Source organism: Plectropomus leopardus, chromosome 6 (assembly GCF_008729295.1).
Source record: "Plectropomus leopardus isolate mb chromosome 6, YSFRI_Pleo_2.0, whole genome shotgun sequence".
Classification (NCBI taxonomy): Eukaryota; Metazoa; Chordata; class Actinopteri; order Perciformes; family Serranidae; genus Plectropomus; species Plectropomus leopardus.
The window spans coordinates 34,912,657-34,928,865 of record NC_056468.1 but is presented as its reverse complement, the minus strand read 5'-3'; the positions used below and the strand labels follow the sequence as shown (position 1 = coordinate 34,928,865).

The 16,209-nt window shown below is 40.3% G+C and overlaps 1 protein-coding gene across 1 annotated transcript in view; it reads left to right on the top strand.

Annotated features, from left to right (window-relative positions):
- The window catches only part of fras1 (Fraser extracellular matrix complex subunit 1), a 307,798-nt gene that overhangs the window by 141,120 nt on the left and 150,469 nt on the right, over positions 1–16,209 (top strand). Inside the window, 4 exon segments of the mRNA XM_042487917.1 lie at positions 8,618–8,761; positions 11,604–11,744; positions 11,843–11,983; positions 12,531–12,698. Coding sequence (XP_042343851.1) covers positions 8,618–8,761; positions 11,604–11,744; positions 11,843–11,983; positions 12,531–12,698 — 594 coding nt within the window.

Here is a 16,209-nt window from a genome sequence, read left to right as displayed (position 1 = left end):
TTGGACGGGTCCAGTGTTGTTTGTAGTGACACAAGCGGGTCTTTCTTAACAAAAAATTAGGACATATCCAGCTGTGTTTTTAACCAGAGTTCTTGACTTGTTCAGCTGTGTTTGTAGCTAAAACTGGTGTTTTTTTTAAAGTGTGTTGTTTTTTTTAGTGAGAGTTTGGGACACGTCTTTGTATTTATAGCGATAAAAGCAGGCCTGATGTGACTAAAGTTCAGGACACATCCAGCCATGTCTGTAGCAACAGAGGTTTTCCTTTTTAATGAAATTTGGGACACATCCAGCTGTGTTTGTAGCAGTAAAAGTGCATCTGAAGAGTTTTGGACATGTCTAGCCATGTTAATAGCGACAAAAGCAGGTCTGTTTTAAGAAAGGTTGGGAATGTGTTCAGTTGTGCTTGTAACAAGAAAAACATCTTTTTTAATGAAAGGTATTGACATGCATTTGTAACAATAAAAGCTGATCTTTTTAAAGAAAGTTTCACACATGCAGCCGTGTTTCTCGTGACAAAACCGGGTCTGTTTTTGAATGATAGTTGGAAACACGCTTAGCCTTGTTTACAGTGATCAAAATGGTTATTTTAAGCTAAAACATGATGTTTTTGCAACCCAGACCAAGTATTGTTGTGCCTAAACCTAACCAAAGCATGGCCACAATATATAAACTGAAAATTTAAACACAAGCAAATGTAAAGTTTCAGCATATCTGCTATTTATGAAATGTACAAATGTAACACATACTTACATTGTAGATACACACGATGCTAACATTATTCTGGCGATTCGGTTGGGATAGACTGAGTGAGTTATCCAGCAGGACGGTGAACAGTATCATCTCATTTTGGAGAGAAGGTATCAGGGACCCTCTCTGATCTTCAGCACTCTGAGAAGAAGAAGCAGAAGAGGTCAGCTGTAAAGACGGACATTAAAATTAAACAGATTAAACAAAGGCTTGAGAGAAACAGAGACACTCACACAGAGAAAGAGAGATGACAAGAAATGTGAAACTGGAGAGAGGCCAGAGGGGTAGAGGAGGCGAGAAGAAGGCTGGGACAAAGAGAAAAGAGCATTATGGGAGGAGAGGGAGAAAGATGGGGCACAACTTGAGACGCTACGAGAGAGAAGATAGACGGAGAAATGATGGCAATGAAATAGGAAGTAGCTGAGGAGCACAAAAACTGAAAAGTGGGCCAGGAAACTATTTCACCTGTCAGTCAACCTGTCACATCGGAGGACAGGTTCCAGCATTCACTGGAAACTTTAACCCTTTTCACTGAAAACTGAAGAAAAATCTTTACTCCTCTGTAAGCTTCGGATGTCCTTTGAGTTTGTCATTCGTTTAAATCCTTTGCAGTTGACTTATTGCAACTGACAGGAACAGTTTTAGCCCTCTAACCACAAATCGCGTACACTTTACTGCCATCCATATTTCAGAAGTTAATATAAAAATTTAGATTGATTTCCCCCCCTCCCAGGCAGCCACTAGTTTGCATGCATGTCGGAGCAATATGAAAATTAACTTGCAGAGACATGAAACCTGCCTGAGATAGGTAATCAATCACAGAGAACTTTTGCTGAACTCGCCTTTAATTTTGACCAAGTTACATCTTTGTCGACTCGCTCGCCAGCTGCACGGGGCGAGAACTCTCGGTGGTTTCGAGTTCTTTAGGAAAAGGCAGACGTTTGAGAGTGATGTGTGCAATGATTTTTAGATGCTGACTGTTGAATTTTGGAAGTTAGAGTGTCCCACAGGCACTTGATGTACCAAGAAGTAAAACATTTTTTGCACTTTCTACACTACTCACTTGCTGAATTTGACCATAAATAAAGAAACACATATTCGCTGTAATAGATAACTTGTTAATAAGTCTCTTCCAGCTGATTTTCATGTCACGTCATGTAAAATGAAGCCGGTGGCTGTTTTATAGATAGGATATGATTTGTAGTTGATGGGCTGAAATGTGCAAAACTATCAGTGTGATCATTTAAATCACCTACTGTCAGAGATTTAAATCTTGTGTTGAACGAAAAGACACAATGTGACAAATTTTCTTGTAAAATTACAGTAAACTACTGGCAGCATCCTACTGTTATTTTAGTGTCACCAACAAAAATTACGTCGTCAGAATATTTACGTTAAATTTTATCACAGAATCCTTCAGAGGGATGTGAGGTTTACAGTGAATGTTAGCTCTAAAAAGCATCAAGATTTACGGTGTTTTACTATGTTTTTTCAAAAAACTGCACATATTTTTACAGCAATTTGATACAGTATTCATCAGCTCACTGAAAAAACTGTGTAATACTCTATTTTGCTGCTGGTTAGTGGCAATGTTTCACCCTGAATGTGAAGAGGAAAGAAAAGGGAAAAGACACCAACAAAGAAATTACATTGTTATCTATTGAAAAGTACAGGGTGAAAAACATTATTGACAAAATGTCATTCTATTTTTCACACTTTCTAAATCACATGACACAGAACAGACTATGATCAATACTGCATCGCCTGCATAATACACCACATGTAAGGAGATACAATGCATCTTATAATACAAATCTCCATTTTTGCAGACAGTCTGTTTGCAGCACCGATATTGCCCCTTACTGATGCTGAATACACAGCGGCGATGGGAATGTGTAAAGCTGGATGGAGATGCAGTAACTGTATTCTTTGTGAGAGAAAATGTTACAAAATAAAAAAATAGAAAAGACACACAATCTGTTTGGATGAGATAAACAAAACCCAAATTAAACCGTGTCACAATAAGAAAGCCCATATCTCTCCCTCTGCAACACAACTCCCAAAACTGGTTATTTTTATAGTAGAAAGTGGGTATACATTTTAATCCACATCTGGATCTTAATTTGCATTTCAGTATATAAAGTCTGCAATCAGACTGATTATGATAGCAGCCAGGATTTTCCCAAAGGGAATCAAAACATGAGCATCATGTGTCTCTGGGTTGTTGCTCCCGCCGGTCACAGGGCATTTACATAAACTTGAACCGTTGTTGGTTTCTCCAAGTTTCTCTTCTGGGAGACTTGTGAGTCTTAATTTAAAGGCGGCAGGCGCCAGTTTCTATTCACATACCGTAAAACTTCATTTAATAGCCCAGGCTATTATTTGGTGAAATCATTGACCTCAAAACACTTATATTTGAGACAGGCATCTGCATGGGACAGGCTTTTATTTGCAATTTTCAATTTGCGCAATAACAGGGTTAATGTAAACCCGCCAACAGACAGCCTGCCACTAAAGCAGTCTGTCCTTAAATATACGTAGTTTTGGGCCTTAATAAAATGTCAGTGGGTGAGTTACTAAAAAAAATCACCTGGAAAGTTGTCATGAATGAAATTAGCCGAAGAGAACAAAACAGTTTATTGTACCAGGATGGAAAAATGATTATTTCTGCTGTAAAGTTGGGCCTTTTAACATGGAGGTCCATGGGTTTTACTCTGTTTTGGAGCTCGATTTGCTATGCTATGGTGGGTTTTTTTGAAACGAGATGAAACGCCATCGATCACTCTGAGCTGATGTATCATCTAAATTTGGTACGTCTGCACATGCAGGTTTCGTAAAAGTTCTCAAAATCTCAAATAGGCCACTCATTTAGTCACTCTGAAATATGTTACAAACAAAATTTGATAAAGATTGAGTCAAATTTCCAAGACCTAAGAGTGCACCTGTTGAAAATGTGAAAAAATAAAATGAAAAAATCTGGTAATTTCTCCTCAGAAACAGCTGTTACTCAGGAGTCTGTGAAAAGATGATGTGTCCTTTACAAATATTTCATGGTGGCACTATTCAACCACCAAAACTTCAACCAACAAAAAATAATCGATTCTTTACACCAAATGTTAACAAAGTGTGTTGAACAGTTTTTAAGTTATTTTACTAAATCAAAAGACAAACAACTTTGTCACAGACAAAAACAAAAAATCTGAGCTGCACAGCAGCAATTTCAGTGACACCGAAGCTCAGCATGCAGGAGAGTAAAAATAGCTAAACAACAACGAGGGAAATAAAACGTATTAAATGTGCCTCAGATTACATAACCCTGTCGAGAGTAAAGTGTTTGTGGCAGTGGGAGAAATTGCTCTGTGTGTGTGTGTGTGTGTGTGTGTGTGTGTGATTAAACAGGACAGGTGTGTTGTGTTCCTGGTAATGTGTGTTTTTTAGATGATAAAGAGAAGCCTGCTGAGAGAGTGAGAAAGATATGAATTTTGTTACCTGGAAAATATGTTTTGGAAGAGCAGGGAGGGATCAGGAGATTTATCTGATGCTGCTTTCCAAAAACTTTTTGCGATAACATATTTGGCTAACTTCTTGCGTCCTCTGTTAACTGAGAGAGATTTCATCAGCATTTTTTAAATGGTGCTGATTAAATTAATTACACTCTCCTCGGGTGAGCGTGCCCTCGTCCTGATGTGTTTTGCTCACTTTTTATGCATTCTGACTTTAACTCACTTCCCTTCCTCAACCTGTCTTTACCTTTGCCTTTCACTAATCTATGTCCTTTCACCTCTTAACCTTTGACCTCATTCACTACCTATTTTCACCTACATGTCTCTGTTCATACCACACTTGTATTCATATAAATGCAAAGGAGAGCGTGCAATATATATTTAATTTGGAGCAGAGTGTTTCACACTTTTAAAGATAAAAACTTCCAGAGAACCAAAGGGATTATCAAAAGTTGCTACTACAAGACCTTGTAGATCTCAGATACAGTGTAGTTTCATTTATATAGCATATTTAAGTAAATTCAGCTAAAGGTTCGAAAAACTGTCAGGGTTTATGAGTCCGTTGGAGTTCCACAAGGAAGCTTTTTTCAACTATTTCCAGGATAAGTAAGATGTAGCTGTTGAAAATGTTCAAAAACTCATCAGAAACAGCCTGTATGTAGGAGTTTGTGAAAAGACAGTGTGCCCTTCGGAAATACTCTTGTTGTGGTGCTATTAACACCAAAAAAATCATCAGTTTTTCTAGGGCACATGTCCTAACTTTACACCAAATTTTATTAAAATGTGTTGAACAGCTTTAAAGTTCTTCTGCTAAATATAAAAGACACTTTTGAGTCAGACAGCTACAGAGACTCTGGTGAGTTGCACAGCAGAGGGCTCTTAATTACAAGTAAATTCAACATAGGGTTAATGGATGAACTGTCAGAGTTCATGAGTACTTTGGAGTTCCACAAGGAACATTTATGGGCCCTCTTTGTCACCTTTTGCTAATTTTTCGTGGTACACTTCTTGTAAAGTTGACTATTGCCTATTCCCCCATGTTTTCCAAAGTAATCGAACCAATTTGCTCAGTTTTCAAAGGGTTAAGTAGGTAAAAAGTGTTTTATACTGGATGTAACCTTTTATATTTGATACTAGATGCAAATTTGTGTGGAGGACCGGTGTCAGAAATGAATGCAAATCATTTGCATTGCTTACCAAAATGCTAAAAAAAAACAACCTTTTTGAGCACTTTCTTTGTCATTTTATTCTTTTTTTTAATTATTTTAAGGTATTTTTCTTTTATTAGTTTCTTGCTCATTTTAACTGTTTCTTGTTGCTTATAGCCTTCTTTTCATGTTTTTGTATGAAATGAAGCCAACTTGTTCAGGTTTGAAGGATTAAGTGTATTTCCATGCAGCAAAAGTCTCAGAACAACCTTTTTCAGGAATGATAAGTGGATTTTTGAAGCGCTTGCAAACCTTCAACATCTCCGGGTTCTTTAAGAAAGGAACACATTGTTTTGGATGATTTAGGAACATCGAATGGACCCATGAACTCTATTTAGATAACAGGAACAGCTTCTAGGACCATGTAAAAAAAATTTTTTTAAAAAGATCAAAATAAGCATCATATCAATGTTCCGACACAAAATGTTTGTGATGGCGATCCACATGGAACCCTTTTTTGTGTTGCCCATTTTTTACCCTCTAAAAGGGTTCCTTAATGTGCTTTAGACACAAATCAGCAGCAGCTTGTGAATGTTCATCAGAAATCTGGTATAGGTTGTGAGGTAAACAGTGCTGTCAGCTGTATCAGAGCCAGAGCTGTCGCAGCACTCCTGTGTTTCCCTTATAGATTGTTTTTGTCTCTTTTTCTGTGGCTTCTGGCTTTGGTCTGTGGGCCGCTGGGAAATCATGTGTTGTCATACCAGTTGGTGTTGAAATAGATTTTTTCGAGCCTCTGTGTGATCACCTACACACACACAAACTCACACACACAGACAGATGAGTGTACAGGCGTATGCAAAGAAATACAATACAAATACACCAAAAAAGATCTGTTTACTGAAATAATTAGACTGAGTTTGTGTGCTTTCTTACTTTATTGTGTCTTTATTTCTTTGATTCTAGCTCTCTTCCTCTCTCTCTCTCTCTCTCACACACACACACACACACACACACACCACATACTGCACATAAACACACTCACACAGCAGGCACGCTGTTAAACTTTTACACTGACTCCCCACATAGCTCACCTCAGCTCAGCCTCCTGCTCAAACAGTTTGTCTTCACTCTTGTCAGTGTTGTTCAAGCTGTTTTTACCGGGGCTCATAAAATACCTGTGGTAATGGCAGCTGTGGAGACCACACACACACACACACACACACACACAAACACACAGATTGTAATTTACGTGCTGTACAATCCCGATGACCTCTTTTATTATTTTACAACCTTAAAATATTTCCGTGATGTGCAAAGTGTAATAGGATGTAAAGATGTCGAGCTTTTTTCAAACCTTTCAGGCAGAGGTTAGAACTGGGCCTGATATTCAATAATCCATCACTAAGTTGTTTTCTTTCGTGGTCGACAAAGTGACGTTGTTGTTGTGTTGTAACGGAGCTCTAAGTGCAGTTGATTTGGAAAGCTTCTCACACTACAGTATGATGACTTCCACACTGTAGGGAAAACGATGAAAATGGCTGCTCGCAGCAAAGGAAGAAACATCTATAAGTCCCAAACACCCCTAAGTTTAGACTTCGACTCCTCCCTGCAGCTCCTTTTACCAACCAACAAAGAAAATGTATATAATTACCCATTTATTTTCTATATACTTTATTCATCTTTAACTTATTTATTTATTTAAATGTATTTATTTACCAAGTTCAGTCTCGTAGAGCCAGGAGGAGTATTTCCTCAGAGCGTGTCCTCCTGTGGTGAGTCCTCTGCTGAATGTCAGGTGATCAGTTTCAGCAGGAGAGCAGGTGCTGTTGTGTTCTTTAGCACGTTTGCATCCTCACCACTGTTGCTAGTTTCATGTTGTGTGTGTCTAAAAAAGCAGATATTTTTGCCTGTTTTTCCGACGCTTGGGATCGATGTCTCTCCATTAAAGATTTACTCGTTGGCTTTCAGACTGTCGGTCTTTGTTCGGTTACGTGTCGCTCGCAAAAGCAGCAGTGCTTTGCAATACGTTTAATGTAATACGTGTAGAATCTCTGCTCTGCTCTACTCTCTGTCTGTAAGTGTGTGCGCACGTGTGTGTGTGTGTGTGTGTGTGTGTGTGTGTGTGTGTGTGTGTGTGTGTGTGTGAGCAGAGAATTGACAGTGACACAGTAGGGTGTGAAGTTAAATAATACAAGCATATTTAGTTTATTTAATAAAAAGAAAACACGGTCTAGACCTACTCTCTTTGTAAACTGGCCTAAGATGACGTCTGTTTTGATTTGGCGCTTTATTTAAAACAAACTAAAATTGATTTGACTATTCAGGGGGTCGTCAGGTCTTGGGGGGGGGCACTGGCCGTCTGTAATATAAGGTTTAAGTAATGTGTAGTAAGTGGGCTAAAACACAACAAAAACCGCTTGGAAAACTCAAGACCAGGTGCTGGGGCGACTCTCGTGTCTACCTTAAGTTCTCCTCCATATTTGCCGTAGATTGAAGGAAAGATATGTACCAGCTGCGATTGGTGACATGACATGCGCATTGCTGTTTTCCAAAACTTGACCTTTATTTGTCTCCTGGTGCAACTGTTGCAAAGAGCAGTATCAGTGTGTGTTGAACTGATTAGAGTCTGGGACTGGCTAGTAATCAGGCCTTTCTGGTGGCGCCTGGTCCCGATGCTCCTAGACTCTAAATCTGGGCTCTGCAACGCCCTAACAGGCACCCTCCCCATGGTGATGTATCAGCTCCGAGTTCATCTTTGGTTCCCTTTTTCCTTATTTTGTGCATTTTACAGCATTGCCACACTGCACTGGAAACACATACGGTCCTACTGATCTGACAAACACCCCACTCCTCAGGTTCTGTTTATTATGATTGCAGATTCATTCAACATTTTGGCAGGATCGAAATGTCTTAAATACACTGGTGTAGCACAGAGTAAGTTTGCAGCCGTTATCTCTTTCCTCATGTACGCTGTTTTTTGATAGTGTTGCGACCACATGATGTGCGTATAACTTCCCTCCCTAACCTTGTCTCCCATATTTGTCCTGGCGCAAGAGCCGGGTTATTACACTTATGAACGTTTGCCATCACGGCGTCGCTCTCACTTTTGTGCTTCTACATAGAGAACAATGGATTCAAGGGCACAAACAATGCAACATATGTACTGGCCTTCAGATGATTTTACTCCAGACATTAAAGTTTCTCTCTTCTTTCCACCAGGCTGTCATGAGTCCTGCTCAGAGTGCCGGGGGCCGGGTCAGCAGGACTGTGCGTCGTGTTCGGACCAGGCTGCTTTGCTCAAAGACGGGGAATGTGTTTCTGACTGTGGAGTCGGTTTCTACACTCAAGAAGGCGTCTGCTACGGTAAGTTAACACTTATTTTCCATATTGCTGTGTAGAAAAACAGCTGCAGTGTCTCTGATGCTTATAAGGCTGCAGCAGGTTTTTGATTTTGGGATTTGGATTTTAGGAATAAGATGAAATTACTCAACTGTTCCCCTCAGGCACTGGTTCTTAACCGGAGCTGGTCCCCAAGCAGGGATGAGGATGGAAATCGGTTCTATTTAGGACCCTGTTCTGTTTTTTTTCAAAACCCAAAAATCAATCACATTTGAGCTTATTGAAACTGATTTTGTGTCTTGTGGGCCGCACAACTAAACATTACATCTTGAGTCGAGTCACTGCATTTTAATCAAATCACTGGTCCACGCACATACAAAACCAGCACGTTGCCATGACGATACATCAATGTGGACTTAAAATAACGTTTTATTCAGGCAGATGTGTTGGTCTCCACTAAATAGTTAGGAAAAATCAAAATCCCCCTCCCCCTGGAAATTTGTAAGAGTGGACGCGACATCAGACTGAGGATGGAAATGGAGGGTAATGAGTTAACATTCTGTCTGAAATCAGGGAAAGAAAATGGACATAAACATATTAAATTGACTTAGAAAACAAGACCCTCACTGCTTCTGCATCACATTTGGCTCTATTTTATTCTGCTGCTGTGGGTGCAGTAATTGGTCTGTCTGTTTCTTCTATAATAGAAAGTATGATTGTTAAATGTCTGTGCCAAATGGCACAAGTCTTTACTTTTGATTACCTGAGAACCCTCAAATTGCAGATCTGCCATTAAATGTAATTTTTGCTGCACACAAAAATATCTGAATGTGACTGCATTTTGTCTGCATGTTTGGCTTTTATCCATTAAAGAAAAACAAGGAAAATGGAGCAACAAACAACCAAAGATGCCCTTTGAATTCTAAAACCTTCAAATGTCTGGAAATACGTATGTGGAAAAAATAACGCACCGTTTGCTTTAAACAAGCATTTACAGAGGATACCACATGTCTGACACTTAAAAGTTGGAGAGGTGAGAGCAAACTGCAGTCATCCGTCTGAAAAGTGCTCGCTGCTTGAGGAGGAGTGAAAGATGATATTTAAACAGACAAATTAGATGACACAGAGCGTGCCGAGGCGGTAATCAGAAAACACAGTCTGAGACAATAAGAGGTTTATTGTTAGCGGTCATCTGGAGGTGAGGGTTTGTTTGGGCTTGTTTTTTGTTTTTTGTGTGTTTTTTGAAGCATCCCTGTAGAGCAGCCACTCTATGTGGTGCCAAATGATGAAGTCAGCAGTAGTCAGAGTTAGCAAACAAACATTTTTTTAAAAATACAATAATTAGCAGTTCTCTCTGGCACTAATGAGGATTCAGAGGCCCGTGGAATAAGGAGGTCCTGTATGAATATGGATGGTTTCTATTTTTGAGTGTTAAGATGAAGAGGAGTAAGAATAGGCTTCCCTCGGGGCGATGGTGAACTTAGCAGCACGGAGCTAAGCTCTTTCTTCAGTAAGAGCCACCTGGAGGGGTTGAAGGGGGAGACTCTTCTTAAACTCCAGCTTAAATGGAAGAGTTGAAGCACCCGGTGAGGAGCCCTTTTTCAGAAAATGTCAAAAACCTGGGGAACTTTCTGGAAGAAGGTCAAATCCATTAGAACTTGCCAGTTTGTGCTTTGAGCTGTGGTTGAAAATGTCAACAGCCGGAGAGAGCTGAAGGGTTTTTATCTTCTCACTTTTCCTCCTTGGGGCGTGCTGAGTTACATTTGATAGCTTTCCCCTTTTTTTGTCCCCTTCAGCATGCCGTAGGAAGACTTCTTCACTGATTTCAGCCTTAATTTAAATGGAGACAAAGATCTGTTTGAGCATGTGTGCATGTCAAAGTGTCATGGTGGTAACCAACTACACACACACACACACACACACACACACACACACACACACACACACACACACACACACACACACACAGACACACACACATGCACCCTAAAATGTGAATAGAGATAAGTTTACTTTAGTTTTCTGGCTCGCGCACTGCAGGCTCCGGTTATCACTTATTTAATGCACCAAAGCGACGTTTCGAGCAACAAAGCTCTTCATCAGACTTCGACTGATACTGCGAGACGCCGTCTTAAATACCTTTGTGAACAGTCATGTGACCAATCACCTGAACAGTATGTTTCAAAATACATGTCAATAATAAATACATACCAATAAATAAATAAATACATAATCATCATCATCGCAGTGCAATGGTCATATATGCATGATATCTTCAGCAGTTTTTAAGTTCTTTTCTTTTCTTTTTCTTTTTTTTCTTGCTGTTGTTTTTTCTTTTTCTTTTTAAGGGATTTTTTCGACTTTTTTACTAATTTCTTGCTAATTTTTGGACCGTGTTTTGTTGAGTTGCTTGTTGCGTTCTCCCCATGTTTTTGAAAGAAGTCAAACCAATTTGCTCTGGTTTCAAGGGTTAACTTTTACATGTTTTATTCCTTGTGTGTAGATGTGTGACTGCCCTCATTTGGTTTTGTTGATGCTGTGATTTAACTTCATCAGCTCTGTGCTGGTTGTCACAGCTATATTATTTTTATCTTTCTATTATATTTTTTTGTGAAAGGTGCAATACAGATAAACTTTACTTACTTACTTGTTTCAAACTAAAACTTTTTCTAGAGTTTTTATCACTTTTAAAACTACAACTACAGCAGGAAGTGAATATACTTTACAACGATTAGAACTAAAAGTTGGACTAACTTCCGTGGAGGAAACTCGGTGCATCTCTCCGACTCTGGCGAAGAGATTTTGCTTCAACAGGAAGTGTTTTATCATTCTGACCAGAAGCCATTAACATCTATTTATTTGACAGCCTGCGATTCGTCCTGTGCCTCCTGTTTCCCTGACAACCCCAAGTGCATGAGCTGTCTGCCAGGAGCCGCCTTGCATCATGGGAGATGTATTTCCCAGTGTCCAGCTCAGCATTACCTGGACAACCACAGCAGATGCAGAGGTACGCTGCAACGCAGTAATATCTACTATATACTATAATATAATCTACTAAAATCTTTTAAGTAAACTGTTTCCTCATTTTCATTCTTTCCTCCTCAGTGTGCCACAGCTCCTGCGCTTCCTGTTGGGGTCCCTCAGTGTCCCAGTGTACCTTGTGTCCAGGTGGTCTCCTTCTCCACCAGGGTCAGTGTGTGGAGGCCTGTGGGGAGGGACTCTACTCCCAGGACAGCACCTGCCACAGTAAGAGCTTAAATCTAACTCACAGACCGCTCTGCCTGCATGAGCAGCGCTGTGGAACCTGCTGGGTTAAATATTTCTGTGCCCGTGTTAACAGGTTAGAGCAGCCTCACTGCTGGTGTGAGCGGCGCCGCTCAGGCGCTCCTTGACTGCTGCTAAGCTGCAGAATACCGAGAAAATAGGAGGCTTTCTGATTTTTTTTTTTGTGTGACGCAGGTGGTTGTCAGCAAAAAAAGACATTATTGACGTTATTCCACCTTTCACTACAGTTGCACTGCCTTATGGTGCAGGCAGAAAATACAAATGTATCTGTTTTACTCAACCTTCTGTTGTCTTCTCAAAATAAAAGCCCGCTGACAACATTTCCCTTCAATATTTTTATTGTATTTTAACAAGTTCACACACTGTATATTCACAACAGGAACACAGCATGAAATCCTCCCCATTCCCACCAAACCACGAGGCAAATCTGTGATATTTACACAATTTCACTTTGTACATTTCTACCACTGTCAGTCTGCCCTTTGACCTTCATCTCCTCTGCTTTCAGACTGTCACCCCTCCTGTCGCTCCTGCGTGGGACCGTTGGCGTCAGACTGCCTCCGCTGCCTGAAACCAGAGGAAGCCCTCCTGCCGTCGTCCAGTCACCTGCAGCACGGCGTCTGCACAGCCGGATGTCCTGCACACAGCTTCCTGGATCACACGCAGACATGCAGAGGTGAGTAAGGTTTAGCTTCTGTCTTTATTCGGGAGGATCAGTGTCCCTGCTGTTTTTTGATCATGGCCATCAACGTGCCAAGCTAATTAGCAAGCCAGCCATCACTCGCTTTGGGTTTCAAAACAGAACAGGTAATCACTACACATAATGCCATTTGTTCAAGTGAAAGGATGCAAAAAAAAGAAGGAAAAGTTCTGACAAAACAAAAGGAATCATGCAAATCATGCATTTATTCATGCAAAGGGCTAATTATGCTGAAATAATTAGGCAATAATCAGACAATTCACCTTAAGTTCATGGACAATAGTTGTATGAATGTGAAGTGATTAATTGAATAAAAATATCAAAATGTTTTGAATTGTTAGTTGAGTTTGAGTTCCCTACCTTTTAAAGGTAAAAGACTTAATTTTAGACTTTCGCAAATTGCAATTAATAGTTGCTTTCACCTTTGGACAGTTTATAGATGAAACAATTAGTTGCTTAATCTGAATATAATTAATAGAGTAATCAATGATAAAAAAAATCTTTTCATTTCAAGTCCATTTATTATGTTTGAAGTGTGTTTGGGAAATCTTACAATAGAAAGACTCCCAGCAATAACACTGCATTATAACGAGATGATCAATATCATTCATTTCACCTGTCAGTGGCTGAAATGTTTTTCGGTGTAGAAGCTATAGAGAAGACTGCAAGTGTTATAGCAACATGCAGTAGGTCAAAAACGTAACTGTGATGGTAATTTTGGCACAGTGCTAAAAGTTTGGGCAGAAATTTGGTGCTTGTAGTCTGTTGAATAGATTATCTCTGTTTGGAGAAGGAAGGTGTGCGTGTGTGGAGACACCTGATTAGGTTGTTTGTGAGTGTGAAATTGTGCGTGTAATGGGCTAATTTTTAAGGTGGGTTTCAAGTTTCAAGGGATAGTCTGTCAAGTGAGAATAATTATCACCCACCTACCAACACACACACACACACACACACACACACGAACAGAAACACTCCACTGCAGCTATTACCTCCTTGCCAGAATGCCAGGAGGTATTTTTTGTTTTTTAAAATGAAGCGAGACGACATCGAAAAGGAAGAGGAAGATGAAAAGACTGTAATCAGTTTTCTTTACCTCCCTCGTTCCTCGTCCTGTGAAATTCTTTCCATTTACCATAATCACGGCTGTGCTTTCGTCTTACCTCCCTGCTCAGTCTTTGTACCCACTGACCATACTGCGTTCGGTATTTGGCAGAGAGGAGGGTATTTGTTCTACCTGCTGTGTCTTCCTCCAGCGCAGCCAAGTCATTTGCCAACGCTGGCGTTTTGTTCGGCTCTACTTTCTCCCTCTCAGCTCACTTTTCATCTGCTGGAGCTGCTGTTACCTGAAATGTGATAAAGCCCACGCTGCCAAAGCTGCTGTTAGCACTGAAGTTGAAGTTTTTGGTGTTTACTTGACACAGAGAGACTTTCGGGTAGTTTTGATAATGCGAGATGCTGAACATTGAGGTGATGCTGATATCAGAGAAGAAGAATGTTGCAGTCAGTCTATTCAAAGGCGCTTCTCATCTTTCCTTTTTCTAAGTACTCAGCATTGAAAGCCTTGTTTTCAATCATGCTGTGGTAATTGTATTGTTGTCCTTCACAAGTAATTGCTAGTTTATGACTCTTGCATCACTATATCCAGCCTGTAAATGACCTTGATGGCTGATTTCTGATGTGGCGCTCCTATCAGCAGCACCGCATTATTTCTCAGTGTCTCATAAAATATAGCTGTTACAAATATAGCTGTGAGGTTTTTGCTTTGCAAGTCAGATTTTACATCTACGCTGTTAAAATAAAGTTGCAAATTGAGAGACCAAAAATTCCCAAGTCAGATCTTGTCCTAAACTTTGAGTTTTGAGTCCTTAACAAGTCAACATGCAGACTGCACAAAAATTTAAAGCTGTTTTAATGTTTTAAACAAATTTTTGTGGATGTACAGAAATAATGAATGCTTTGAAAACAGGGATTTATGACTTTGAAGTTGCCAGTAGCTCCATAAGGCACATCACCTGTTGCAATACTCAGGCATTGTGTTGCGAAATCTGCTGGTCAGGTCTGTCCACCGATGACGTGTTTGCTTATCGTCACTGACAGCAGACATTTGTTCTTGTCAAGCTAGAGTACGTCTCATTTACATTCTGGCGGTTAATGACACATACCCAGGTCTTCATCCTCACGAAGTTTCAGTGTTGGAAAGCGAGTCACTGCTGCTTAATGTGCGCATGTCACACACATAGGCCTACTCACTGACTGAGTCATCTGTGCATTGTGTCATATTTATTATGAATTTGGTCCCAGTAAAGCTCAGGCCATTATCCACTATCCTCTCTCAAATTTTAATGTTGTTCAAATTATATTCAGCTAATAAAATGAGTCTAAAATAAAAATCAGAAAAGAAGTACAGAGAGTTGTTGCTATGGAGACAGAGAAACTGGCATCCAAAATAAACGCACTTGGATAAACGTGAGCCACGAGGCAAAAAATCTGGGAGTCATATTTAATTCTGGTTTTAATTTTAAACCATGAACACATGGTACCGGCTCTGCTCTTCTCTACTCTACTCTACCTTACTCTACTCGCCTTTGGTATCGTGCTCTTTTCTGGGAGTCGTTTTCCATTACACACATACATACGCACAGACTCACATTCACTGGATACGCTCGGCGGCCAGCAAGGTGAGGAATGTTTGCACCTCCTTGAGCGACCACGGCGATAGATACAGAACTGCGGCCGCTGCAATCGCTTGGCTGTTTAAAAATGGCGGGCATTGGTTTGCGCTGGTCAGAGTATTCTGTGCATTGATGACGCAATGACACAGTGACGATTCTCTCTGACCAATCAGTGGTCTGCAGTGTTTCCACGTCATTTTGTACCTCATAGTACCTGGTCAGCTTTTTTTGGAACTCCAGGAGAGCAGGTACCAAAAAAGGTGGTACCATGTACAAGGTACAAAGAACCAGATACTTTTTCCCGATGAAAAACCAAAAGCGGCGAGTAGAGTAGAGCCAGTACTATGTAGTGGAAATGCGCCTTAATGCGCGCTTTTATAAATAGCAGGCCAGACAGCTCTAACGCTTTCCCTTCTGGTCAGCCAAAGAATACAATTAATCGGCTGCAACTCTGAAGAAAAGGTGAAGCAGGTTACATTCTTGGTGGGTTTATTGGGATTTCCCATGCTTGTGCTGATAAGTCTGTTTACAGTCACTCAGCAGCTGTTACAAGGTGTGACTGTAGTTAAGTGATCATGTCAATTACAGGGTGCTCTGAGGAATGTCTTTATAGTTTCCTGTTCTCTGATGGTTCCTGGATTCCTAAAGCTCGGAAACATTGTAATTTGTCGCTTTTGTTGTCGGTACTTTTCCTACAGTTCCTGTGTTGTTTGAAAGTGAGTATCGCTGGGACTGAATCCTTCTTGCTGGTTCCTGGCAGTCACAGTCGCTCTCAAATTGCAGTTAGCAGCCTCTGTGGGAGTCACATAATGATT